At 39.0% G+C, this 26,902-nt stretch overlaps 2 protein-coding genes across 2 annotated transcripts; both read left to right on the forward strand.

The window, feature by feature from the left end:
- The first annotated feature begins 8,696 nt into the window (after positions 1 to 8,696).
- LOC137619869 (uncharacterized) lies at positions 8,697 to 9,479 on the forward strand. The gene is made up of 2 exons (XM_068350159.1): positions 8,697 to 9,161; positions 9,348 to 9,479. Exons 1-2 carry the CDS (start codon positions 8,697 to 8,699, stop codon positions 9,477 to 9,479), a joined length of 597 nt encoding a protein of 198 aa, XP_068206260.1.
- Positions 9,480 to 10,856: 1,377 nt separating this feature from the next.
- Positions 10,857 to 11,438, forward strand: LOC137619870 (uncharacterized). Its single transcript, XM_068350160.1, has one exon. It carries the CDS (start codon positions 10,857 to 10,859, stop codon positions 11,436 to 11,438), a length of 582 nt encoding a protein of 193 aa, XP_068206261.1.
- The last annotated feature ends 15,464 nt before the right edge of the window (positions 11,439 to 26,902 follow it).

Here is a 26,902-nt window from a genome sequence, read left to right on the forward strand (position 1 = left end):
ACCCAAAAAGCCAAAGTAAAGTCCTTCAAAAGAAGGCTACCGTGTCACCCAATAGGAATGGGAAAAAAGCACGCTAATAGAAGAAGAAAGAAGCACAACGTTGGATTTAACTCTAAGTGAATGAAAAATCCTAAGATTCATAGAAAAGATCATAGTTTTTTCTACTTTTTGACAGGGTGGTAAAATAAGTTTATGATTCAGAAATGGAAACAGGAAGACCATGTGAATGTTAGATACGTAGGATGAGAGGATTATCAGAGTGCCTTGATCAGAGTGGCCTCCTCCCAACTTACCTCAGTTGAAACATTATCTATATTTTCTGTAAGGAAAGGTAAACATAATACTGCATTGTAATCATTTATGAATAAATCCTCGTGTGTTAGAAAACACACAGTAGTAGCAATTCAAAATATAAATAAGTAATAATTATAAGATTCATATTGATAAAACTCTTTGTCGGCTACGTTGTTTGATCATAGAGTTTACCGCTCTTTTTCTTCTAGATATCATAGCCGTTGGGGTTGTCAACGAGGCGAGTCCTACATCAGAACATGTTTTAGTGATAAAAAGGTCAAATCATATGGACTTGGAAATCACATTTCAGCAGAGGTCAGATCAAATGAATGCACGGAAGAGATCAAATGAAATAAATTACAAAAATTATTTTGGCCTTTAGACATCACCAATGTATTCTACAGTGCTGTTTTTATTGCAGTTTTGTAACTGGGGATCTGTGAAATTTCGATAATAGTTTTGGAGGTAATTCGCCTCCAATCAGTTTATTCAACAAGTCAAAGTCAGTGGTTAGCTCCGGGTCCTTTGCTTTGAATCTTACAGTTCACTATTCCATTTTTATTTTTTATTAGTGTTAATGTTGGTGTAGTTCTTTAATGCCATTGGAAGGCTCATGCATAGTTATTGAGTGTTGAAAATGTAACTTGCTGTTACAAATAAAGTTAATAATTTGTAATACATTAACAAATGGATGAAAATTCACAAAAAAAAACGTTATCTTGTAACGTTGTAATGATCTGCATAAATCTTTGTCCACACAAAATTTCGTGGTAAAACCTAGTTACGAGGATGTTCGTGCATGTATGTATACATAACTGTAAAGAACTATTTATGCTCAAGGTATTGGGGTATGTACTACAAGATAAATTTTTTCCAAAGGTGACATTGTGTACAGAGGAAATTGCATGAAAGACACACTCTTAAGAGAAACTTGCTAAAATCACAAGAATTAATCCAACACCAGTCGTTAGTATAAAAAGCAGTTGGATTTTTGCGCTTGTTTTGTCTTTCTGATTTGAGTTCTCCCAAGCCTAAAGCTTTTTTTTTTGGTGGGGGAGGGGAATTTTTATCGTTAAAGGATAAATCATTATGACGAAGTATAAGTTTCTTTGAAGATAACTAAAGATTTTCATCAAAGCCAAAGTTTATTTTGCCATACAGCATAATGATATGATTTTCCACAGTTTTCATAAACTCTTGTCAGTTGACCTCTTCCTTTCAATAAGGAACATGTTGAGTGCCTTATTTTCCTTAGGAAACTACTCAAAAGCACTCAAATTCATTCTGTAGCTTGTAATTGTTATAGAAAATAAGTTCAATGTATTCAGTTTAATCATCTTATTCAAGTGATTCGTTTGCTTACGATTATCACAACATTTTTCAAGTTCGTATCCAATTTGAAACTTTGATCAAAGAATAAATTTTGTAGGATATTTACCCAAAAGCCTATGATATCCTTTTCTAGCCATGATTTTAATAAGCAAAAAACTACATTTAATATTTATCCACAAGTATATTGCATTAGAATTATATTACCTTTTTGATACGTTGAACCATTCAAACTTTTTGTAGTCCTTACCTGTTTGATGCATTGAACTATCTCAGCCACCCGTTGAGATGTTACCGCTAATGTGTTATTGGATCCTTTGACTGGACACAGTACTACATTGGACCCCTCTCTGGTTATGGCTCATTTCATCTTTGCTTAAATATACACAGAATTGTCTGGAATAATCTTTACACATTCTCCTCTTTCCTCATACACTTGACAGCATAGAAGTTATTATGGTTGTAGAGTTGACTCACTGTCGTCGAGTTTGTTATTTGCTTATTATGCGGTAACCTTAACTCGATAAATGCTAATTGTTATCGGTACATTTGTTTGTTCCTCATTTTTTTTCTCGACTATGATCTCGTCTTTAATGACAGTTCATATTTGTAATATAATTTAATTTAGTCTTACTGGTTTCAGTGTTAAGTGTTAGTGTTGATCTAAGAGAAATGATTTTTGTTGTATAGCTTGTTAGATTCCATTTGAGTGGGACATCGTTTGTTAGCCTTTGTCTCATTTAAGCATTAGTGATTATACGATTGTAAAATATCGATGATTACTGGTAAGTCTTGGTTGAATTATACAAGGGAAATTGAGGCTGTCTATTGTCAGGGTATTTTTCTAATTACTCTAGACTTTTAACTCTTGTGATTTGTTGGTTAGAATTTGAAATCTGTTTTTTTTCTGGCTATATCTAAAATGGTTGGCTTAGTAAGCTTAATTTACTAAGTATCAGTTGCTAGTATGATAAATATCATTGCAATACCCTAATTTCAAGTATCTCTCAGATCATCAATTTACCAATATCTTTGTTAACACTTGCCAACAAAATGTCCGAAACCATTAAGATGAAGGTTAATAGAAGATCCTATATAAAGGGTCAAATAACCGAGGATATGATGACCTTGGAGTCTGTTAGTGATAAAGGTCCAACATTCCACTTACTAGATCAATATATCGACTCAATAACTGAGAAATTGACTGAAATAGAAAATCTCAATTCGTCCATTTGCGTAGATATGTCTGAATCTAAAATTGACGATGTATTGTTTTCTGGTAGAGCTTATCACTTAGATATTAGCATGAGATTGTCTACCTTTAAAGAAAAAAAAAGGGAGGAATTGGATGCTAAAAGACTTTGGTACAAAGTTTGAATCCCGTAGGCAAAATTGTTAAATTTCCTTTGCCTCCTATTCAACTCTAAACTTTTACACATAATATTGAAAACCCCTTGCTTACTACAATTTCAAAAAAATGTTTTTGTAATGCGTTAGTTGGCATGCCTAATATTACTGGAGCACAAAAGCTTAACTATTTAAAAGGTTACATGTCTGGTGAGGCTCTTAGTGTTATTGAAAATATTCCTATTGGTGATGATACTTATTGGAGAGCTTTTGATTTGCTAGATACCAACTTTCTAGATAATAACTTGATTATAGATAAGACTTAGAATTCTGTACTTTGCGCACCGGAAATCTCCCAATTAAATGAAGTAGAGTCTTTAGTTAGGTTAATTAGCAACAAGTTTCAGGATTTAACGAGTGTGGGAATAGACTTAACTACAAATGATTCTGGCGGACTTTTTTTTACTTAGTAGGGTAGTTAATAATAAATTGCCTCATTTCCTTACTAAACTATCAAGAGAAGTAAACTCTAATTACCCTAATTACAATCAGCTAGTTGATAAATATCAAAGCCATATAATGAGGTTGAAGATAGGTTTGAAGGACAAGGGGTAAAACCCAAACCTCAGAATGATTCCTTTAATAATTCCTTTAAGGATAGCTCTAAATCTAAACTCAATGATACTAGTAGGGTTGTTGCTCCCAGAATCAAATCATCTGATGAATCTAAGAGGATCCAGAATTACAAATGCAAGTTTTGCCAAACTGCTGAACATTTAACATCTAAATGTTCTTTTTACAGTAGTTTAGAAGCTAGCTAATCTAAGGCTTCAGCTATAGGATTGTATTTTAGATGTTTGAATGTCAATCATAGATCTAACGAGAGTCCAGGTTTAAAAGCAGCTCTGCCATGCAAATGTTTTCTTTGTAACAAGGCTGATCATCATACAACCAAGCGTAATCTTAACAAAAAGTTAAGTGGTTCTGAAAATAAAGTATTTGGTATGGCGAATGGTTCGGATATTTTAATTCCTATTATATCTTTGTCAGTCAGTAGGGGTAAGGAATCTGCTAGGTGTTACTTCTTGCTAGATACAGGCACACAATTTAGTATAATTATTAAAGAATTGGTAGAGTAAAATAGGTGGATGCTTTAGTCCACCCAGGTCCCAGTTAGTGTCTTCCTTTGGTATGCCTATAGCTGCGAAAGATGGTTTCAATTATGTTGCAGATCTGACCTTTCCCAATGGACCCAGAACTTGGTGTTTATTTTTTGCCATGGAAGAGTTCAGTGTAACTTTTAAAGTTACTAAATTGACAAGTATCATTCAGAGTATGAATGATAATGATTTGCATATATCTCCAGATTTCCCCAGGGTCAAAGGTGAAGGCATAAAGTTGCTTGGTATTATAGATAATGATATCCTCCAATATTTTAGTCAGTTTAGTTTACAACCCGCTGTAATTTATGGTAAAGCTGCAGAGTCATTAGATTAGCTAATATTATATTCCAATGGGAAATGGAATGAATTTTATGCCACTGCACGAAGAGCAGGATTATAGAAATAAGATTATGAGAAATTTAGATTTGCTTAAGGTTGAGTCTTCCTTTAGTTCTAATCCTGTGGAAACAGAACCTAATAAGCTTTGTGAAAAAGAGAGTCTTAAAATTTAATCCTCATGAATTTAATTAAGAAAATAATCTAGAAACTCAGGTGTTTCATAATTCTAATATTGAGGAAAAACTAGTTGAATCTAAAAAATCTCCCCAGAAAGGCCTGATAGAGTTTATTCCTCCAAAGAAGTTAGGAAAAGAGAGGTTAGTTGTTAATTTTTCAGTCAATCCGGTTGGTTACCAGTTTGATCACTTGCAAGAAATAATTTCTGACTCAAGCGTAGAGTATGGTTTAGATAATTTCTATAGTCTAGAGAGTATAGGGATACCAATTAGTGAGAATAATTTAACCTAGGAAAATGATCAAGTACAGAAATTTAAAGAGTCCATTTCCTAAAAGGATGAGCATTATCATATTGCTCTGCCTTGGAAAGAAGATCTGATTAAAAAGGTTCCTTTTAACTGAAAAAAATATCTTTAGCCGTAGCCGAAAGAGTGTATGAGAAGCTAGAAAGTAATAGAATTTCTGGAAAATATGAAGAGGTATTCGACCAGCAAGAGGCATTAGGGATCATAGAACCTGTAGAAAGAAGAGTGCCAAGTCAGATATTTATTCCCCATCGACCTGTTATCAAGATGGATCAGTTGACTACCACAAAAATAAGGCCTGTGTTTAATTGTTCTCTGAAGGTCGGAAAAGCGCCTTCGCTTAATGAAGCTGCATTTCCTGGCTTTGACCTAATGAACAACCTATTATCTTTGTTGATCTATTTTAGAACCAACGATTATGTTGTCCTTGCTGACATAATGAAAGCTTTCCTTCAAATTATACTATCTCTTGATGAGGACAGAAACAGATTTGTTTCTTTCGTAAAATTAACGGTAAATATGTGCCCTATAGAAATCATACCATAATATTTGGTTTTGTGAGTTCACCTTTCAACTTGACTTATATTTTTCAGCACCATTTGATGTGAACTCCCACATTGAGGTATCCACTTTAATTAAAGATAAATTTTACGTTGATAATTTGATCTTTACAACCAACAATGTAAATAAGCTTAGTCAGACAGTTGGTAACATAAACAAGGTTATGAACTCTGGAGGTTCACAATTAAGCAAATGGTCTTCCAATGACAAGTCTGTTCTTTCTCACCTTAAAGGGGAAGAAAAATGTCTTTCTCCGGAGGTTAGTGTATTGAGATATTTGTACGACAAGGAAGGGGATTCTCTAAAACTTAAGAAGGCCTCTCTAAACTGCAATGCCTCACCAAAAAGGCAGATTTTGTCTTCTTTGGCCTCTGTATTTGAGCCAATTGGAAAATTTGCACCAGTGTTATTGCAAGGGAAACTCTTAATAAGAGAGATGTGCCAGAAATTAATTGACTGGGATCAAGAATTAGATGGTGAAGATTTAGTTCGATGGCGTAGATTATGCAAAATTTTCGAAGAAGTATGTAGTGTCCCCTTTAAAAGGAAGTCATTTAATGTAGACCTTCCTGTCAACCTATATTCACTGATGTTTCTAAGAAAGCGTATGGGTGCGCTATTTATGTTGTTCAGGAGCAAAATTGCTCTCTCTTATTCTCTAAGGTTAAGGTCTCTCCTATAAAAAAGCGAACTCTTCCTACATTAGAGCTGTTAGCTGCTCAACTATTCTTGAAGTGTCTGAAAACAATATTTGACAAGGGTCAAATTTCTGGCTGTCTACTCAGTTTCCTTGTAGTATTTGTAGATAGCCAAGTAGTTTTAAATTGGATTCTTGGGATAAAACCTCCTAAAAAAGAATTAATTTGTAAATAATAGGATTAACGAAGTAAGTCAGCTGCTTGATGAACTAAAATGTAAATATGGCCAGGTATCTTTTTTCCTACATTCTTACTCTTCATAATCAAGCTGACTTTTTGACTAATCCTTGTACGGCTAAGGTATTTTTGGATAAATCAAATTGGTGGACTAAAGGTCCTCAATGGGTATTATCAACCCCTCAGGGGTGGCCCAAGGGCCAGTTGGGTTGTTTTCCCTATGAGGTTAAAGGAGCGTTAGTGTCACCAGTGCTTGGTCTTGCTAAGACTGCACCTCTTGCTGACATATGTACATTTTCTAGTTATAGTAAGTTGTTTGGTGTTACAGTAAATGTCTTTACTGCTTTGTTTAGTTTAAAAAAATCAAATGCCGGTCCTTGATACATTAACTTACCTCATAATGGAAATAAAGTTTCTCTTAGAAGACCTTTAGTTTCCTTTTTTCCTTTTTTATTTATTGGTAGGTTACGATGGTTTTAACTAGCGGTTATTTGTTTTGCTCTTTATTGTATATCGTTGGTGTTAGTCTATGCAATTTTTGATGTTCTTATCCATTTTGTTCATATTATTATGTTTAGTTTTGGACATTATTGTTGAAAATAATAGTCTGGCTTTCTATCTATACATCGCCACTTCACCCCAGTAAGAATTTAATGTAAATTCTAAATTAATATCGCTCCCTGGCGTGCTATTTTGAGCAACACTAATGTTAAATTTGGTTCCTATCAGGAATCCTATATTATTACCTTTTTACCACTTTCTTTAAATTAAGAACGATCATATGATCGTTCTATTGTTTCAACTGGTCAAGAGTTGAAGTCTGGAACCCGTCGCTGGAACTGGATAGTCGGCTCCATTATATACTATTATATAGAACTAATCTGAAGTCAGCATTGCTGTAAAAAGTAATTTAATACTCGAACCGAACTGAAGAGGTTCCACGAAGAAATATATATAGGTAAGAAAGTGGTATGATTCTCTATATTTAATTGAAATGCATTGCATTAGGCATAAAATCGCAGTACATTACCTGTTTTGTCTGGAGTTTTGAACTGATCATTCAAAATCCCCGCCATTTAACTCCACGAACGTTGCATTAAATTGGGGTAAGATTGGAAGATCTCGCGGGCATTTCTACGAATGAGTGCTGTCCAATACTTGACGGTATTGTGGCATAAATTTTAACCACCTGGTGAGGATGGAGCGGGTGTCAGAGAGACGAAGTTTTTATTATTTAAAAATTACAAAAATGATATTGTATTGTTTTACCACGACAAAAATATCGATGTATATGTTTAGAGCCAAGGACTCTCTAGTTTGTTGGATTATAGTAAATTATGGCCTTCAGCCGAAGTATTAAGTTTACCCTTTGATCTGAAGTAAGACTTTGACTTTTCCTCTGTCTTGTGGTCGATAAAGAAACTTTATCAAACCCCTTATTGAATAAATAACGTAAGAGTTCCCGCGCATCTCACTAGGATACTTTGGTTAGCGTGGGAGACCGTAGCTTTCCTCGGAGCTGTCCAGCATGATGCTCGTTCATTCTTGCCTAAACATCCAACCCCGTAAGTTTAACTATATTGTTAGTCTCTCCATCTCCGGCTCCTAGCTACCGCGATACCATGTCGGTTCCTTTTTGAGTCGCTGTATGTAAATTTGTATCGATCTGTAAAATTGTCATCCCTGGGACTGGGGATTAGTTTTATGCATCCGATAACGTCTGTAGACCTTGGTATGTGATTTACCATAGAATAGTTAATATAATTTCGAAAACTTAGTCTTATTTAGTCCAACGTGAACTCTGTGTTTCATGAGCACATGTTGCAGACCCCCTAAGGGTGACAGTTCTAATTTTCAATTAGCCTGAAGTGTTATTGTGTGTTTTTTCTTTATCAAATTATTATTTTTTTAAAAGAAATTTTAAATTGTGATCATATTTTATTGAATCCTGAAATAGTTTAGGAAAGCAAACCTCTTCAAGGTCTTGTCATCGGCCCATTCCATCAGGCCTAGAATCATTAATTTCAATAAGCCGGAGAAAAATTCACGACATTTGGTCCTTCAAACCGGATGACAAGTGCTTTCCAGAGCTTGAAAGGAAAATCAGTAAGGTATGATCTATAGGGTACCCCCGAATAGGAGAGAGAAGGAGAGACTAAACTAAAGCCCTTAGTGTCCTGATGTGCAACCGACCGCATGTGCCTCTAGTTTTTTGTGCCCCCATCTTTGTGACGTTAACAAAATTCTGTTCCTTCCTAGTTTGCCAACCCCCCCCACCCCCCTGAAATAGAGTAGAGCCAATCAAAATGGCAGTGGCCACGATCGTACACATCGAGGCATCGATGGGCCTCATAGCAGACTTACTGGTTGAAACGCAGCGTGCGTTAGTTGAGACCTACTCTGAATCCGTGTACCAGAATCTGGTCACGCAACTGCGAGAGGAGGAAAGACAGCTTAGAGAGCTGTACAAGACACAATCTGTCAAACTAGAACCTGGCATAGAAGCCCGAATGAGGCACACGTTAGGAGAAGCTACTGGAGCTTCTACGCTTCTGTATAATCGAATTGATAGAGTGAAAGTCACTCCGACAGGGAATGTTTCCCTCCCCAGATTGAAACTGCTGCCTCTCCCCACGTTTGAAACGGAAGTGCAGGAATATGCTTCGTATCGAGAGCTCTTTAAAATACATGTGGATCGAAGAGCAGATTTGGATGATGTATCCAAATTCACGTATCTGTTGGTGACTTTAGGCAGGGATCCGCTTAGGATCGTAAAATCCCTAAGTGTAACCGCCGCGAACTATAGGATAGTGTTGGATCTCTTAGACAAACAATATGCTAATGTCCATCAGACACTCGTAATTCTGCTTAGAAAGTTGGCTAATATCTTTGTACCCTCATTAGATCCTGTAGAGCTGAAAAGGTTTCGTTTTGAATTAACAATCATAATCGAGCAGATCAAGAGGCTAAGTAGTAACGATATAGGCCATGGCATGGTCATGAGCCTCATTAATCAAAAGTTGTCAGAAGGGAAGCTCTACAGGAAAGTTGTTGAACATCTGAGAAAGTGTGACTATACACTAGATTAATTCTTCGACGCGATTGATTTCATTATTCGAATGCTTGAGGACGATGCCTTGCAACGAGGAGATAAACTTGAACCTGATAAGAGAGTAACCGTCAGTGTAAGAGCGAAGTCGAAATCAGTTCAGAATAATTCTTGTCCCTTTTGTAACGAACGGCACCCGCCTCACGGATGCCGCCAAGTAACTGACGTGGCTGCCAGATGTCGCATTTTGCTAAAAAGGGGCCTGTGTTTCAATTGCAGTAAGTCTGTTCATCGAAGTGATAAGTGTCCCGTCCATAACTCTTGTAAAAATTGTAGTGGTAACCACAACACAGCCATTTGTGATAATTATAATCCGGTAAGACGATCGCAATCAGTTCCCTCCAGTTCAGCCCCAAGTAATAGTAGTAGTCAGTCTACAACATCCCGCACCATAGTAAATGCGACGCCTCGACAGCACGAAACTGCCCCCCCCCCCCCCGTCCATCTAAAGATAAAGTAAAATCCAAACAGTGCAAAAGTGCAAAGATCGCACAGATGTCCGACGTGGACCTCCCATGTATAATCTTGCCAACGGCAATGGCCGAAATCAATCATGAGCAAGGTAGTAAGCGAGTCCGCTTATTTTTCGATACGGGAAGCCAAAGAAGCTTCATATCTGCGAAAACCGTGAGGGAATTAGGCCTACCGGTGGTAGATATAAGCGGACAATATGATGTCGTAAGCTGCAGGGAAGAGATAGGAAGAAGAGTAGTACGAATGAAGCTGGTGGCACACGAGAACGTTGATGTCCCAATACATAACACTGGTTATGTGCAAGTTAGACAGCATCTGTTGAGTAAGGAAGTCACGTTGGCCGATCCAGAGAATAAGTCTGATGAGTTGAAAAATTTCCACATTTTATTAGGGGCCGATTATTTTAGCTACTTCATCATAGGCATCGAGAAAGTTGATGAGATAAGTCTCTTCCTGACGCATATGTCGCCATATGGGAAAGTGCAGCAGTGGCTGTTAGAAGGCAAAAAGATCGAACATGTAAAAACGCTCAGTCTGTAAAACTGCGAGTGAACCAAACCAGTTTGACGTAGATGAGTGGTGGCGTTTGGACCGCATTTGCATCGCCCCATCAGAGCAATATACTGTTCGCGAAGCAGAAGCCATGCGAAAGGTGTCGCAAGGTATTGTAAAGAAGCCTGAGGGATATCAGGTTAGCCTACCATTCGGGTCGGATGCTAAGCCAGATACAAACTATCGAAACGCTGTAGCGCAGTTAGAATCGTTGAAAACTAAATTCAGGAAGGACAGGGAATATTTTAATCAGTATCAGGGAGTGATAAATAAGTATCTAGAAGCAGGCTTTATATCAGAAGTAAAGGAACCCAAGATTGAAGGGTATTATATGCCACATTTCGGAATTAAGAAAGATAGCCACACGACCCCCTTCAGAACTGTGTTTAATGCCTCAGCAAAATCTAAAGGTCATAAATCGTTGAATGAATGCCTCTTACCTGGCCCCAATCTAGTAGAATTAGCATATCATTTGCTTATATGGTTCAGATTGAACGAATATGCCATGCTAGCCGACATCAGCAAGGCCTTCAATCGTGTCTTGTTAGATCCCTGTGATGCCAAATACACACGATTTCTGTGGCGCGAGGTAGCATGTCGAGCGCTTACCTTCGCCTTTAGAGTCGTAGTGTTCGGCATCACGGCGAGTCCGTTTTTGTTGCAACAAATTTTGAATTGTCATTTCGAAAGGGAAGGTAGGCCAGATTTGGCAAAGTCCTTTTACCTAGATAATTATCTTAGTACTTTCGAGGATGTAGAGAGCATGAGGCAGGAGCATGAATCTGTCAACAAGATCTTAAAAGGGGCTGGTATGCCTTTAGAAGGGTGGGCGTCCAATAGCTTAGTCTTCGATAGCGAGAAGAAGTGGAGTGAGCCGGTGAATGTGAACGTACTTGGGCTGCGATGGGCTTGAGACGTTGACCAATTGTGTGTGAAAGAGAGTAAGAGAATCAGTGAATTGGGGGAGGGATGGGTACCTACAAAGCGTAGGGTACTTTCCATGTTGGTCTCCATTTATGATTCTCTAGGCTTGATAAGCCCATTATTTGTTCGAGGAAAGCTTTTCCTCCAACAACTATGGGAGGATAACGTAGGTTGGGATGACATGTTAAGGAGAGAGAAAGCTAGAGAAGCGAGTGAGTTGATGTGTGAATTGAAAGCGGTAAGGAACATCACATTTCCAACAGTGGTATGCAAGAAAAATTTAGAGCTCCATGTATTCACCGATGCCAGCAGCAAGGCATACGGTGCAGTAGCATATATTAGGGACAATTGCAATCAATTAAGCCTACTCACTAGTAAAATGAGGATCACTCCAAAGGGGATGAACAGGTTAACAATCCCCAAGCTAGAACTATTAGCATTGTTGTTAGGCTGCAGATTAGCCAAGACACTTAAAGGGCTAATAGAGCCATGAGAGATAGTCATGTGGACCGACAGTAAGGTCACGTTGGCATGGGTAGCATCTCCCGATGCCAAGGACAATAGGAATATCTTCATATCTAGCAGAGTGGCGGAGATTATTTTTCTTCATCAGGTTTGCGATTTCAGTCTCAGCCATGTCCCAAGCAAACAGAATCCTGCTGATGTCCTGTCCAGAGGAGCAACAACACAACAATTACTACAAAACCCTCTTTGGCGGAATGGTCCAGAGTTCCTGAGGAACACGGGAGAGCCTGTTCCTTACAAAGAGGACGATCCAACCAATGAAAGGATCGTAGTGGCGGCGGTACAAGAAATGAGGGAAGAAAGAAGACCTGTTCCACCAGGAGAGATATGGGAAATTCTACAGAGGGAAGTAGAGTTCCGATCCTTATTGAGAGTTACTAGACTAATCCTAAAATTTGCTAAATTAAAACGGCATCCGTTCAGTATTGTTTTCCAATTAGAGCAAAAATATTATTTGCCTACAGTCTATGCTTACTTGGAGGGTGAAGTAACTTCACGAGGGGGCATGAAGTTACTAATTTTGTCAGACAATTAAATCTAGTGTTAGATAATAAGTTGATTTGCACTAGGGGACGAGTTTCCCAAGTAGAGGAAATTAAATATTTGATTCTTTTACCAACCAAGGGGCACTTAGGGCTCATCTAAGATATTTGCATAGTTTGCATTTACATTGTGGTGTGAATACACTAATGGGTATCTTTCCACAGAAATGCTGGTCGCCGGGCCTACGTTCCATTGCGAGGCAGATTGTGCGGCAGTGTCCAGAATGCGTGCTAGCCTTCCAGCCCCTGTTGAAACAGCCACCCCCCCCCCCCTACCGAAGGAAAGGATCAACCTAACGAAGCCCTTTACAGCAGTCAGAGTGGACCACACAGGGGCCATACAGGCTGAAACGCGGCCAGGCTACATACTGATAGTGACTTGCATGGTCAGCAGGGCCGTGTACCTTGATTTCTGCCCCTCCCTCTAAGCGGAGGAATTTGTCTTAGCCTTACGTCGTTTTTGTGCTACCCACGGTGCTCCATCCTTCATCACATCCGATAATCATCAAACCTTCAAGACTGCCAGCAACCTCCTTCAAGGACTTTATGAAGAGGACGAAGTCCAGCAGTTCCTGAGGAAAACTGGAATTGAATGGCGTTTTCAGACGCCCCGTGCACCTTGGAAAGGTGGGCTTTCCGAGCGCCTAATCGGAGTGACAAAACGTGCCCTCCAGATAGCTCTCGGGAAGAAGTACCTGCCGGACGCCCAAGTACTAACATTAGTGAAGGAGGCCGAGGCGGTGGTTAATAACAGACCTCTAATGTACAGCGGCGACAAGTGCGAGGATGAGGTCCTCACCCCCTCCCATTTAGTGAGAGGAAGCACAATAAACCTCATGGCACCGATCATGCCAGACGACCACCTCAATGCGACCTTCACCTCCCGGAGGCTCCGTTATTTGAAGCTGACACACTCTTTGAAAGCCTTCCGAGAACGGTGGAGAAAAGAATATTTGAGTGCCCTGAGTGCCAGAAACGACTGTCGATCTGGGGAACCTTCCAAGCTGCACCCCGGAAACGTCGTGCTGGTCAAGCAAGACAATAAAAAAAGGGCTACATGGCTCCTTGGGCGTGTTGTGGAGACATATCCTGACGACGACGGAGTCGTGCGTTCAGCCAAGGTGTTATTCGAGGATGTCGAGTCCCTGCGAGCTATTAGCCACCTGGTTCCCGTGGAGATAGCCCCCTCTGATGACGATGATGGGTTTGGAGAAGACGATGGCGACGTTGAAGACGAGGGTGCGTACAGTTTGCCAGCAGGACTGCCAGGGACCGTTGAGACCTCTGGGGACAATCAGGAGATGGTTCAGGCTACGATATCTCAACAACCAGCCACAGAGGTCTTAGGTAGTGGCAAAAATAGTGATAACAATACGGTAAGTGAGATAAGTGAATCAGAGACGTGGGGCTCACAAGGACGTTCCGCATGCCCATTGAGAAAGGCTGCTGGGAAGCAGCGAGAGTTGATGGAACAATTAGTTCAGAATGAGGATATATAACTCATAGCTACAAACAGTAAATGAAAACGGGAGTGTCCCTTCTGGTAGGTAGGGAGGGTGGAAAGAAGTAAGTGTAGGTGAGTTTTAATCCACAGAGGCTGGAAATGCGTCAGGTATAGAGTACGGGGATGGGAGGGCCTCTCTCGTATATACAGGTCAAGCGTTGTACAGAACCAGGCCCTCCCCCCCTTGTTTCCCGTAGAGTAATTGCCAAGGTGTGGCAGTGTGGGAAGGGTAATTCCATTGATTGATTAAGGGCAGATTGCCTTATGATTTGATTTGTATATATAAGATTATTCAATTTATGATTGTGCATGTATACATTGCTTATTTGAGATATTATTGCAGGCCCATTGCCTATTTGCCTTTCTATTGATTGATTCATGTATGTATTATATGTCTGGGTACATTTTTTCCTGCATTGACATTGTGTGTGTACACTTGTAAGAGTTGATTACCCCGGGGTAATATTTCTGTTCATATATATTGTGTGTACTCCGTTAGAGTCGTTGTGGAGCGCTACACAACGAGCCTAACAGAGTCTTGGAGTGGTTATTCCTCCCCCGAGTCCAGTCTTGCCTAATTGACCAATGTTTCACCGCCCCTTTATTTCGGGTGTGGAGGATGTCTGGAGTGTCGAACAGACCATTCGAAATCCCCGCCATTTAACTCCACGAACGTTGCGATAAATTGGGGTAAGATTGGAAGATCTCACGGGCGTTTCTACGAATGAGTGTCGTCCAATACTTGACGGTATTGTGGCATAAATTTTAACCACCTGATGGAGAAGGAGCGGGTGTCAGAGAGACGAAGTTTTTATTATTTACAAATTACGAAAATGATATTGTATTTTTTTTACAACGACAAAAATATCGATGTATATGTTTAGAGCCAAGGACTCTCTAGTTTGTTGGATTATGGCAAATCATGGCCTTCAGCCGAAGTATTAGTTTACCCTTTGATCTGAAGTAACACTTTGACTGTTTCTCTGTCTTGTGGTCGATAAAGAAACTTTATCAAACCCCTTATTGAATAAACAACGTAAGAGTTCCCGCGCATCTCACAAGGACACTTTAGTTAGCGCGGGAGACCGTAGTTTTCCTCGGAGCTGTCCAGCACGAAGCTCGTTCATTCCTGCCTAAACATCCAACCCAGTAAGTTTAACTATATTGTTAGTCTCTCCGTCTCCGGCGCCTAGCTACCGCGATACCAGGTCGGTTCCTTTGTGAGTCTCTGTATGTAATTTTGTATCGATCTGTAAAATTGTCATCCCTGGGACTGGGGATTAGTTTTAGGCATCCAATAACATTTGTAGACCTTGGTATGTGATTTACCATAGAATAGTTATTATAATTTTGAAAACTTAGTCTTATTTAGTCCAACGTGAACTCTGTTTCATGAGCACATGATGCAGACCCCCTAAGGGTGACAGTTCTAACTTTCAATTAGCCTGAAGTGTTATTGTGTGTTATTTCTTTATCAAATGATTATTTTTTGTAATAAACCTAAAATTGTGATCATATTTTATTGAATCCTGAATAGTTTTGTAAAGCAAACCTCTTCAAGGTCGTGTCATCGGCCCATTCCATCGGGCCTAGAATCATTAATTTCAATAAGTCGGAAAAAAATTCATGACATGTTTGGTAAATTGATGTATTCAAACTTTTTGTAGACATTACTATTTTCTTGAGTTGAACTATTCAGAATATATTTAGTCATAACCTGTTTGATGAGTTTCACTATTCATATTATTTTTAGTCATTACCTCTTTATTGAGTTGAATTATTCGAACTATTTGTAGTCATTACCTGTTTGGTGAATTGAACTATTCGAATTATTTGACTTCATTGCCTGTTGGTTGAACTATTCAAACTATTTTTTTTCATTACCTGCTTGGTGCATTGAACTATTTTAACTATTTGTAATCATCATCTATTTAGTTAGTTCCCCTTCCGAATTATTTACAGTCATTACCTTTATCATGAGGTGAACTATTCAAACTATTTGAAGTCATTACCTGTTTGGTGAATTTCAATATTCGAATTGTTTGTACTCAAGAACTTTTTAGTGATTTTCACTATTCGAAATAATAGTACCATTACCTGCTTGGTGTGTTAAAATATCCAAACTATTTATAGTCAATACCTGTTTGGTAAGTTACGCTCTGTGAATGATTTGTAACCATTACCTGTTCGGTGAGTTTCACTATTAATATCATTTGTAAACATTACTGGTTTTTTACAATTAGCTATTGGAACTATTTGTAGTCATTATCTCTTTGGTGAGTTGCACTTGTACCACCCGTGTGTCACATGAGTGTATATAGTAACGACATTTCTCTGTTTTGTAAATATTATCCTTTGAATCTTCGCTCTCCCCTCGCAGTGACAGTAACATTGTTACCTGTTAACAGAACCAGTTGCCGGTTGGACAGGAAATAGCATTTCTGTATTTTGTGACCTTCTTACCGGGACCTATTGTGTATATATACTCGATGTTTCGTAATAAAGGGACTCTGTTGCTTTCATCTCACCTTTGAGTCACAACCTACTCTAGGCCCATCACATTGGTGACCCCGGAAGTCGACTCGCTCCACCCGCCTTCCCCCCCCCCCTCATATGTTACTATAGCGGACTCCACGGAAGTTGGCGCCGCCCAATTGAAACTTCCGTTGTTCGCCAGCTGAGAGGCATTTGCTTGGTTTCAGCGCGAAAAAGTCCAGTTCCGCAACAAGGGCGTGACTCGCTCAACCACCATATCAGATTATGCTCTCATGGCAATACCCGAGGAAATCTTCCCGAAAATCTCCGTCTGGCTTTATGAACAAGGAGACACCCCAATATCATATAACACCCTTAAAACATACCTTCTGCTGCAGTACTCGCCACCCGTATAGCAAAGCCTTTTCAGCTCTCTCAACAACCGTCAGGGGACCAAATGGCTTCGCTTGCCCTCGGGGAAATGACCAGTATTGCTCGCCTGTAACTTGCCGCAGACGGCTCTCCTCGTGAGGTGAACCTACTTCGTGCCCCTTTGGTACGCCGTTTACCCGAAGCTGTACACGCTGCCATACCCGATGTCGATAGATTACCCAAAAAGGACACCATGACCAAAGTCAATACCTGTTTGGTAAGTTACGCTCTGTGAATGATTTGTAACCATTACCTGTTCGGTGAGTTTCACTATTAATATCATTTGTGAACATTACTGGTTTTTTGCAATTAGCTATTGGAACTATTTGTAGTCATTATCTCTTTGGTGAGTTGCACTTGTACCACCCGTGTGTCACATGAGTGTATATAGTAACGACATTTCTCTTTTTTGTAAATATCATCCTTTGAATCTTCGCTCTCCCCTCGCAGTGACAGTAACATTGTTACCTGTTAACAGAACCAGTTGCCGGTTGGACAGGAAATAGCATTTCTGTATTTTGTGACCTTCTTACCGGGACCTAGTGTGTATATGTACTCGATGTTTCGTAATAAAGGGACTCTGTTGCTTTCATCTCACCTTTGAGTCATAACCTACTCTAGGCCCATCACATTGGTGACCCCGGAAGTCGACTCGCTCCACCCGCCTTCCACCCCCCCCCCCTCCCCTCATATGTTACTATAGCGGACTCCACGGAAGTTGGCGCCACCCAATTGAAACTTCCGTTGTTCGCCAGCTGAGAGGCATTTGCTTGGTTTCAGCGCGAAAAAGTCCAGTTCCGCAACAAGGGCGTGACTCCCTCAACCACCATATCAGATTATGCTCTCATGGCAATACATGAGGAAATCTTCCCTGAAATCTCCGTCTGGCTTTGTGAACAAGGAGACACCCCAATATCATAGAACGCCCTTAAAACATACCTTCTGCAGCAGTACTCGCCACCCGGATAGCAAAGCCTTTTCAGCTCTCTCAACACCCGTCAGGGGACCAAATGGCTTCGCTCGCCCTCGGGGAAATGACCAGTATTGCTCGCCTGTAACTTGCCGCAGACGGCTCTCCTCGTGAGGTGAACCTACTTCGTGCCCCTTTGGTACGCCGTTTACCCGAAGCTGTACACGCTGCCATACCCAATGTCGATAGATTACCCAAAAAGGACTTCATGACCAAAGCCGATGCCCTCATGGACAGCCACTTCAAGACCTCCATCAAAGCCTCCACTCCTGACAAAGAGGACACTTATTCAATGTGATGTGCTGGAGCAGTGACAAAGCCACTCATCATAAACAGGACGTACAATGCAGCCTCGACAATGTGACATTTTTCTTAACTGTCAACACATTGCCTCAGCCTGTGAAAGTTTGTGACGTCACCGGATGCAGGTGTCTTCCGAGATTGTGAGGAAACTTATATAAACTAAGCATACGATATCTGTGACATCGATAAGTTAGTCAGTTCATATCTATACTTCACCAGAATTGGTCATCTGACCAACCCAGCTTCCTCCAGTGATGGAGATGTTTAACTCTGTTGTTTTTATAGAATAAATACTTAAAAGCTAATAAGATATATTCTGTTATCCAGTTACACACATCTGAAACAACAAATACTCAATGTGTGCTTATAAAAGTAGCACACCAATAAATGGTGGCAGCGGTTAAACTCTAAGAATTAGAGAAAGATCTTCAAGAATTCAAAATAAAAGCTGTAAAACCAGAGAAAGATCTTCAAGACTTCAAAATAAAAGCTGTAAAACCAGAGAAATATCTTCAAGAACTCAACATTATCTACATGAATCTACAATTTTGACTAAGTATTATAGTCCATCGGAACAGTTAACATTAACGAATGTTAAAAATACAAACTGAATATTCAATCAACATCCTAGGAAACCCAAGGACTGGCATTCAACAATTGCAAAACATACCCAGGAAGCACTACATTCAACAAGAAACTCGAACGATACATCGCTAACAAAACATCAAGAGAGAGAGAGAGAGGACGTGTCGACATCACACAGACCCATATATAAGCTAAGTACAAATTTTTGAATTCATTCCAGTTTGGGCAGTGAAGTGTAGTTATCACGAGTCGTTAGTCGATTATTACTGGGGTGAGTGAATTGCTAATCTTTGTTAAAGGAAACTGTGTCTAACTCCGAATTCTCATTTAGAATTTTTCTCTCTTTGTTCTAATTCCTTTTTCTTTCAGAAATTCTCGGGAAATGTTTTGGGATTAGTAACATTGTTGGGGGAATTTTGTTATACATATGCGTTTACGCAGTGGGCGTCTGTACTCATATAGATATTTTGATAGAATTGCAAGGGGTCGAAGAGATAGGAAAAAAAATACAGCAGTCATGACTCCCCCTGTGAGCCCTTCCCCTGGACCTAGTGGTGTAGGCCAGACTAATCCTCCTCCAATTGTGACGCTTGTAAATGCCAGGTCAGCAATCCTTCCTTTTCAGGGTCGAGTCAACGGGTTCTTGCCACAAAATGTGGAGTCATGGATTTCATCCGTCGATGCCCATTTAAATGCCAAATAAATCGTTGACCCTATTGTACAATTACAAGAAGCTAAAAGTTTTATAGATTTTTCTAAGGGGGATGCGAGTGCGTATTTAAGAGGTGTTTTATTTCAAGGAGCAGTTACCTGGGATGATTTCAAAGTTAGGTTACGCGCGATCTATGGGGGTGAGGAAGCCTTGGATGTAGTATTAACGTTACGAAATACACTTAATCAAGCCACTATGAATCGGCTTAATGTTATTGAGAGAGCAGCTCTCATAGCTGATAGGCTTAACGAATATCAGGACATTTTAGGTCATTCCACCAGGGTTACTAACGATAACATCTCCGTGAAAGATTTTTTACGATTAATGTATTTAACTTGCATGACACTTATGTTGCCTGAAGCTTTAGTGCGGTGTTTTGATAAGAAGTTAATGCCTGCAAGTACGGAATTGGATGTCTATAAACAGATAAAGAAACACATGTCCAAGTGTCCAGATCTCGATCCCGTGTTAAATCAAGTTTTTGCAAAGAATGAAACAAAGCCACAAACAGTGAACGTAGTTAGCAGTCCAGTAGCGGGAATGACATGTTATAACTGCAAACGTCAAGGTCACTTAAGTGCAGACTGCATAACGAAATTTTGCTCAATTCACAACACTGCAACACATTCATATAGTCAATGTTACTCGCGTAAGACACAACAATATCCCAGAAATACACAGTCAATTCCACAGTCAGTTCCATATGGAAATAAAAAGAAAAATCCTCATTTTAACAATAAGAAGAAACAACCAAATGTCAATGCATTTCAGAGTCCAAAACAAACACACACTACTCCAAATATCGCTGAGCCTGGGTCGTCAAACCAGACCTCGCAAGGTCAGACTAATTTTCAGAATGTGCAGAGCAAAGCAAATACCACATAGTTAACTATAGAGGGGAAGAGAGTGATGTTGGGTCAAGGTCATTCATGTCAACATCAATAGTATTGAATAATCAATTTAATGTTTTATCAGATAATTGTGAGACAATAGATTTTCCTATGAAACACACGGCTGAATTAAGTAAAACAGTGCATGCTCCCGTAGATTTGCAACGAATTCATACAATAATAAGCCAAAATGAGTTACGGCCAACCTTATATGCTGTAAATTTAGAACATATATCCTTTACGTTATTTTTTGACTCTGGTAGTCCACGTAATATCATGAATTTGAAGACACATCATTTGTTGTTTTCGAACTTTCCGACTGAAAAATCCAGAATTAGACTTTCGGGTATAGGAAATAATGAATTAAATGTCATAGGCATAACTCATGTTCAGTTCAGAGTCGGTAATCGCACGTTTGCCGATACATTTGTTGTTGTAAAAAACATTAATATGTATCCAGCTGTAATTATAGGATACCCATCTATGGGAAATCAAAACATTATCTTAGCTCCTGCCAAGCACGGCGTGTATATCAAAGGGAAATTCTATAAGTCTTCTAATACCTTAAAATCAGTTTTGGATAAAAAGGAGACGACAAATGTAACCATAACGTAGGTTGAAGAACCAATAACTTGTCTCACTAATAAAGAAATAATATACGTGACCCAGCAGAATTCTCGTTCACCCGTAATATCATTTTGCACGCAATCTATCGAACCAAACGTACCTTCAAATTTAATAGTGCAAATAAAGAAAACATTACCGGGATCTGAAATATTAATCCTTTCCGATACTTTGAAAACTAATGGATTGTCTGTCACACAAGCTATTTATACGGTAGGCTCACATCAACAATGTAATATTGAAGTCTGTAATCATTTAAATAACACTTTAGTCATTCACAAAAATCAACATATCTTGGATATAGAAGTTTATAAACATCGTATTCTTACCATTGCTGAAATCAATCACTCTCAATCAGTTGCGGATGAATCCCTTTTGTGATCTATTAGAAATAAAATCAATAAGGACATTCAAGACAAAGAAATTCAGCAGAAAATGTTTGAACTTTTAACTAAATATCATGATGTTTTTTCCACTACGGATGGATCCTTAGGAAAAACAGATGTGATCGAGCATCAAATGAGGTTAAAGGACAAGCAGAAAATTATCTATGTACCCTCGTACAGACTCCCTATGAAATTCCAGAATGAAATAAATGATGGAGTAGGTAAAATGTTAGAGGAAGGAGTCATTAGAAAATCAAACAGCCTTTATAATTTTCCTTTAATAGATGTACCGAAAAAAGATCGAACATGGCGTATCTGCGTCGACTTTCGTCGTCTAAACGAGGAAACGATCCCTGATCGATTCCCAGTGCCATGTACTGACGATATTTTGTCTTTGTTAGGTCAGAATATATATTTTACCAGTTTGGACTTACTTAAAGGCTTTCACTAGATATCATTAGAAGAAGATAGTATCCCATACACAGCCTTCAGCACAGCCAAGGGACATTATAATTTTTTACTGATGCCTTTTAGTTTACGTTGTGCTCCTATAACATTTACAAGAATGATTAACATAGTGTTTGGAGACTTGTTAGGTGATATATTGTATGCCTATATGGATGATCTTGTAATCTTTTCCAACACCTTAGAATAACATCTACGTAAGTTAGAACTAGTACTACAGAGATTAAGACAACATAACTTAAGGGTAAAGATTAGTAAGTGTGAATTTTTCAAAATAGAATTAATATATTTGGGTTTCAAGGTGTCAAGCCAAGGTCTTAAAGTAGTCCATGATAAGGTGTCGGTTATACGGAATTTTCCCATACCTACTAATGTCAAGGGAATACAGCAATTTCTGGGTTGTAGTGGATATTACAGGCGTTTTACATGCAACTATTCAATGATAGCCTCTCCTTTAACTGATCTTACGAAGAAGGGCGTAGATTTCATATGGTCTGAGCAACATCAACAGGCGTTTAATACTTTGAAAGATGAACTGTGTAGTTCTCTTATCTTAAAATTTCCTGACTTTGGTAAGGAATTCTTCATTGCAACAAACGCCTCAGACTTAGGAGTAGGAGGGGTATTGCTTCAGCAATATGATAAACAATTTTTCCCGATAGCTTTCTATTCTCGAAAATTGAGAACTTCTGAAAGTAAGTATGCAGTAATAGACAAGGAAGGGCTAGCTATTGTTAATTCGCTAGTGCATTTTAAGTTCATAATTTACGGTTATCCCGTTAAGGTTCTTACTGTGTGGCGAGATGTTGCGAAACAACCCCCACACCCTTGAATCGCTCTAACTGACAATTGTCCCACAAAACAAACTTTCCCCTTACGTAATCTACAACCAGACTTTCCCACACCTATAACACTTTTCATTACGGACACGACTATCTGACATACCTCATGTGCACTCACACTCCTATCCCTATTGCGCCAATTACCCTGCCTAAATCCTTCATTTGTCCTTACAGGTATTCCCATATTACTTGCCCTAACACTCCTATCTACTACATTATCAGCTACCCTCATTAGTCCTCTCAAAATTGCATCCTTATAACTACCAAATTCTATTACACTTTCTTCCATTCCAGTTCTTACACTCACAGATTTACTTTCTTTCATGCACCTATCTAACTCATAATCCTCAACTATCTCTAGTATATCATCCCATGTCAATCTCTCTTGCGTCCACCTCATTTTCTCTTTGCGTTTCAAATTAATGAATTCACACACATTCTCAGGTACTGTTGCCAAAAACTTCCTCATTAACTCCTTATTCTCATTTATGCCTTCATCCCCATACTTCTTCCTAGCTAAAGTTTCCAACCTACATACGTACATTGATATCGCTTCTCCTGCATTCATCCGTGCTTCATCAAAATCATTCTTACGCTTATACTTAACACTCCCTTTCATACGTTTTACCTGCTCAATTATTCTCTTTTTCACACTTTCATAATCAACGTCCCCTACACTCATTATCACCCCATACATCGTCAACAAATACCCAGTCAAATATTCTCCTAACTCCCTAGCCCAAACTCTTTTACTATCACCATACTTATCCTGACAATACCTCTCATACTCCTTGAAAAAATCATATACATCCCTACTGCTATGCTCATTGAACCTTTCACACCGAGGTACCTCTCTCATAAACACAGTCTTACACACATCACGTTCATTCTCACTGCTATCATCACTGTCTACTCCCTTGTTACCTTCTTCCTCATTCGAATATAATGAATCCACTTCCACACTTAAATTCCTATCCTTAACCATTCCCTTCTTACCCTTTTTCTTACTTACCACTTTCACCCATTCACGATCGTCCTTGCTATCAACCTGATACTTTTTCTTCTCTTTCTTCATATCACTTTTACCTTTCCTTTCATCTTTCCTCTCACCTTTCTGTTCATCCTTACTATGCCTAATTCCCTTATCTTCAATATCACCATCACTATTACTACTATCACTATCACTTCCTTTCCCATTATCACCTACCTTAACCTTCTCTTCCACTACCAACCCATTACCCGAAGCTGAGGACACTCCTCCGACTGCACCTTCACCCATTATAGTTTTCATCATCCCCATGACTTGCCCCATCATATCTTCCATTCGTTTCTCCATTCGTTCTTCATTCTCTCGTATCCTCATCTCAACACATTCTTCCACTCTCTCTACTGTCCCCTTTAACTCCCTAAGCTCCCTCTGCATCGCTGCATTCTCCCAGTTCAACCTCTCATTCTCTATTAGCAACCTCTCCTCACGCTCCTTACTCAGCCGCAATTCCTCCTTCAAAACCCTCAACTGCTCCTCCATTTTTCATCAACCTTATATCTAATATCTTATCCTATCAGTCCTTCGTCTAAGAGTCCAACTTCAATCCCACCTCGGCTGTCCCTGTTCGGGCGCCAAAATAATGTGGCGGGATGTTGCAAAACAACCCCCACACCCTTGAATCGCTCTAACTGACAATTGTCCCACAAAACAAACTTTCCCCTTACGTAATCTACAACCAGACTCTTGGACAAAAGGACAAAACAAAACAAAACATAACCTTAAAACTATAATTCTTAAAACTTAAAATAAATCATAAACCATCCACATTCAAAATAAATACTTTAAACCAATCAAAACTTAACACTTTAAACTAATCAAAACTTAACACTAAAGATAAATAAAACGTAATACCATCCAAATAAACACAAAAAAATCCTAACAAACTTAAATTACACCGCAAACCAACACCAAAAAATAAATATATATATATATATATGAACACCAACACAAAGCCGACAGTCTTTTACGGCAACTATCACAATCACAGCTTTTAAAATAACATTAAACTGTGTGGCAATTTGCCACAACTGTCTCGGTGATTAGGATGGAACTTATACTCATCATCATCATCATCATCATTATCATCATCATCATCAATCGGAAGTAAACGGGCCGGTCATCAACAATCGTCAATCCAAAGAGCAGTCTTAATACAAAATCATTCACAGGCCAGGTCATCAACTATATATCAGCATTCGGAAAATAACTCTCCAAAGGAGTTAGCCTCACCAAAGGAGGAATTACGGTCTGCCAATATGAAAAAGAAAAACACTTATGAACACTCCTAACTAACTGAACTATCGCACTATAATCAAAGATAAATAATAAATTGTTCCTATCATTCACAATCACGACAAGCAAAGATAAACAAAACTGTACTTACTCAGAAAATAAAAAATCACTTCCTCGCTGGTAAAGAAAAATAATAATTCCAGCGTTCACACAACTGACTCAGGACGCAGTCAATCAAAAAAAGCATTCGCTCCGAAACATTCACTACTGTCGTAACCTAACTAAAAAATGTAAACAAAGAATCTCATTCAAACCAACAGTCTTTCTCACCACAAACGATCGTTAACCTAACTACTTTCGCTCGCTAACACAATATCTCTCTCTCTCTCTCTCTCTCTCTCTCTCTCTCTCTCTCTCTCTCTCTCTCTCTCTCTCTCTCTCTCAGGATTTGGCAAAAACAAAAAAAATTAAAATAAAGCAAAAATAAATCCTCCACATTCCTCCCCCCTTACTTTGCCAAATCCTTCTCACACAACACTTACATTATTTTTTTCATAACCCAGTCGCAGTCGGGAACGGGACCTCTACTCCGAGTAACTGGGCCTCCATATACTCTCTCATTCACTTCTTCCTTATCACAATCATTCGCTACATTAACACTATTCCTATCTAAATCCCTATCATCTAATATATCATGTACAATCATATCTACCTTGTTCTCATCTGGCCCTTTAATTACACTCATTTCTGTAAACAGTTCATCCATTTCATCAAAAACATTCTCAACTTTAGTAAAAGATTCATTCATACTACTAATCATTCTCCTATCTCTCACTCTCGCATTCGTCATCCTTTCTTTTACATCACCTAAGGAAAAGCCACGCACATTATAGGTATCATTCATACTCAGCCATGATTCATCTGTATTAACACATTTATCTTCAATACACACTTGCCCATTTACACCCTTGTCATGCTTATTTCTATTCTCACTTTTACTTATAAAATTTCCCCTTCTTTCATCGTTAGTTAGAGCTCTTGTATTCTTCCTTTTCTTATATTCTACTAACACCAACTGTTTATTTTCCAGCCCTAACTTCTCATGCATACTAGATTCATACTTGCTCATTTCCAACCAATTATTCATCCCATTCTCACAAACATTAATCCTATTCCTTCCACACACACAGGAGGACTCACCCAGCTGAACCCTCTTACACTCTAGTTTCCCGAACATCCTGGCTGCTTTACTCCCTTCTTCCTACATACCCTAGCTATATGCCCATCTGCACCACATTTAGTACACTTACCCCGCGGCTCCTTGCACATTCTAGCATAATGACCATCCTTACCACAATTACCACAAATCACATTCATACGATTACTCATACATCCACTTGCTACGTGCCCAGTCATACCACACCGATAACACTTAATCACTTTCTCTTTCTTGCACTCGCTAATTCTATGCCCTACCTCACCACATCCAAAACAAGCACCTAGAGCCCATCTGCATTCATTCTTCTTATGACCTACTTTCCCACACCTATAAAACTTTTCATTACGGACACGACTATCTGGCATATCTCGATGTGCACTCACACTCCTATCCCTATTGCGCCAATTACCCTGCCTAAATCCTTCATTTGTCCTTACAGGTATTCCCATATTACTTGCCCTAACACTCCTATCTACTACATTATCAGCTACCCTCATTAGTCCTCTCAAAATTGCATCCTTATAACTACCAAATTCTATTACACTTTCTTCCATTCCAGTTCTTACACTCACAGATTTACTTTCTTTCATGCACCTATCTAACTCATAATCCTCAACTATCTCTAGTATATCATCCCATGTCAATCTCTCTTGCGTCCACCTCATTTTCTCTTTGCGTTTCAAATTAATGAATTCACA

Source organism: Palaemon carinicauda, chromosome 26, assembly GCF_036898095.1.
Source record: "Palaemon carinicauda isolate YSFRI2023 chromosome 26, ASM3689809v2, whole genome shotgun sequence".
Classification (NCBI taxonomy): domain Eukaryota; kingdom Metazoa; phylum Arthropoda; class Malacostraca; order Decapoda; family Palaemonidae; genus Palaemon; species Palaemon carinicauda.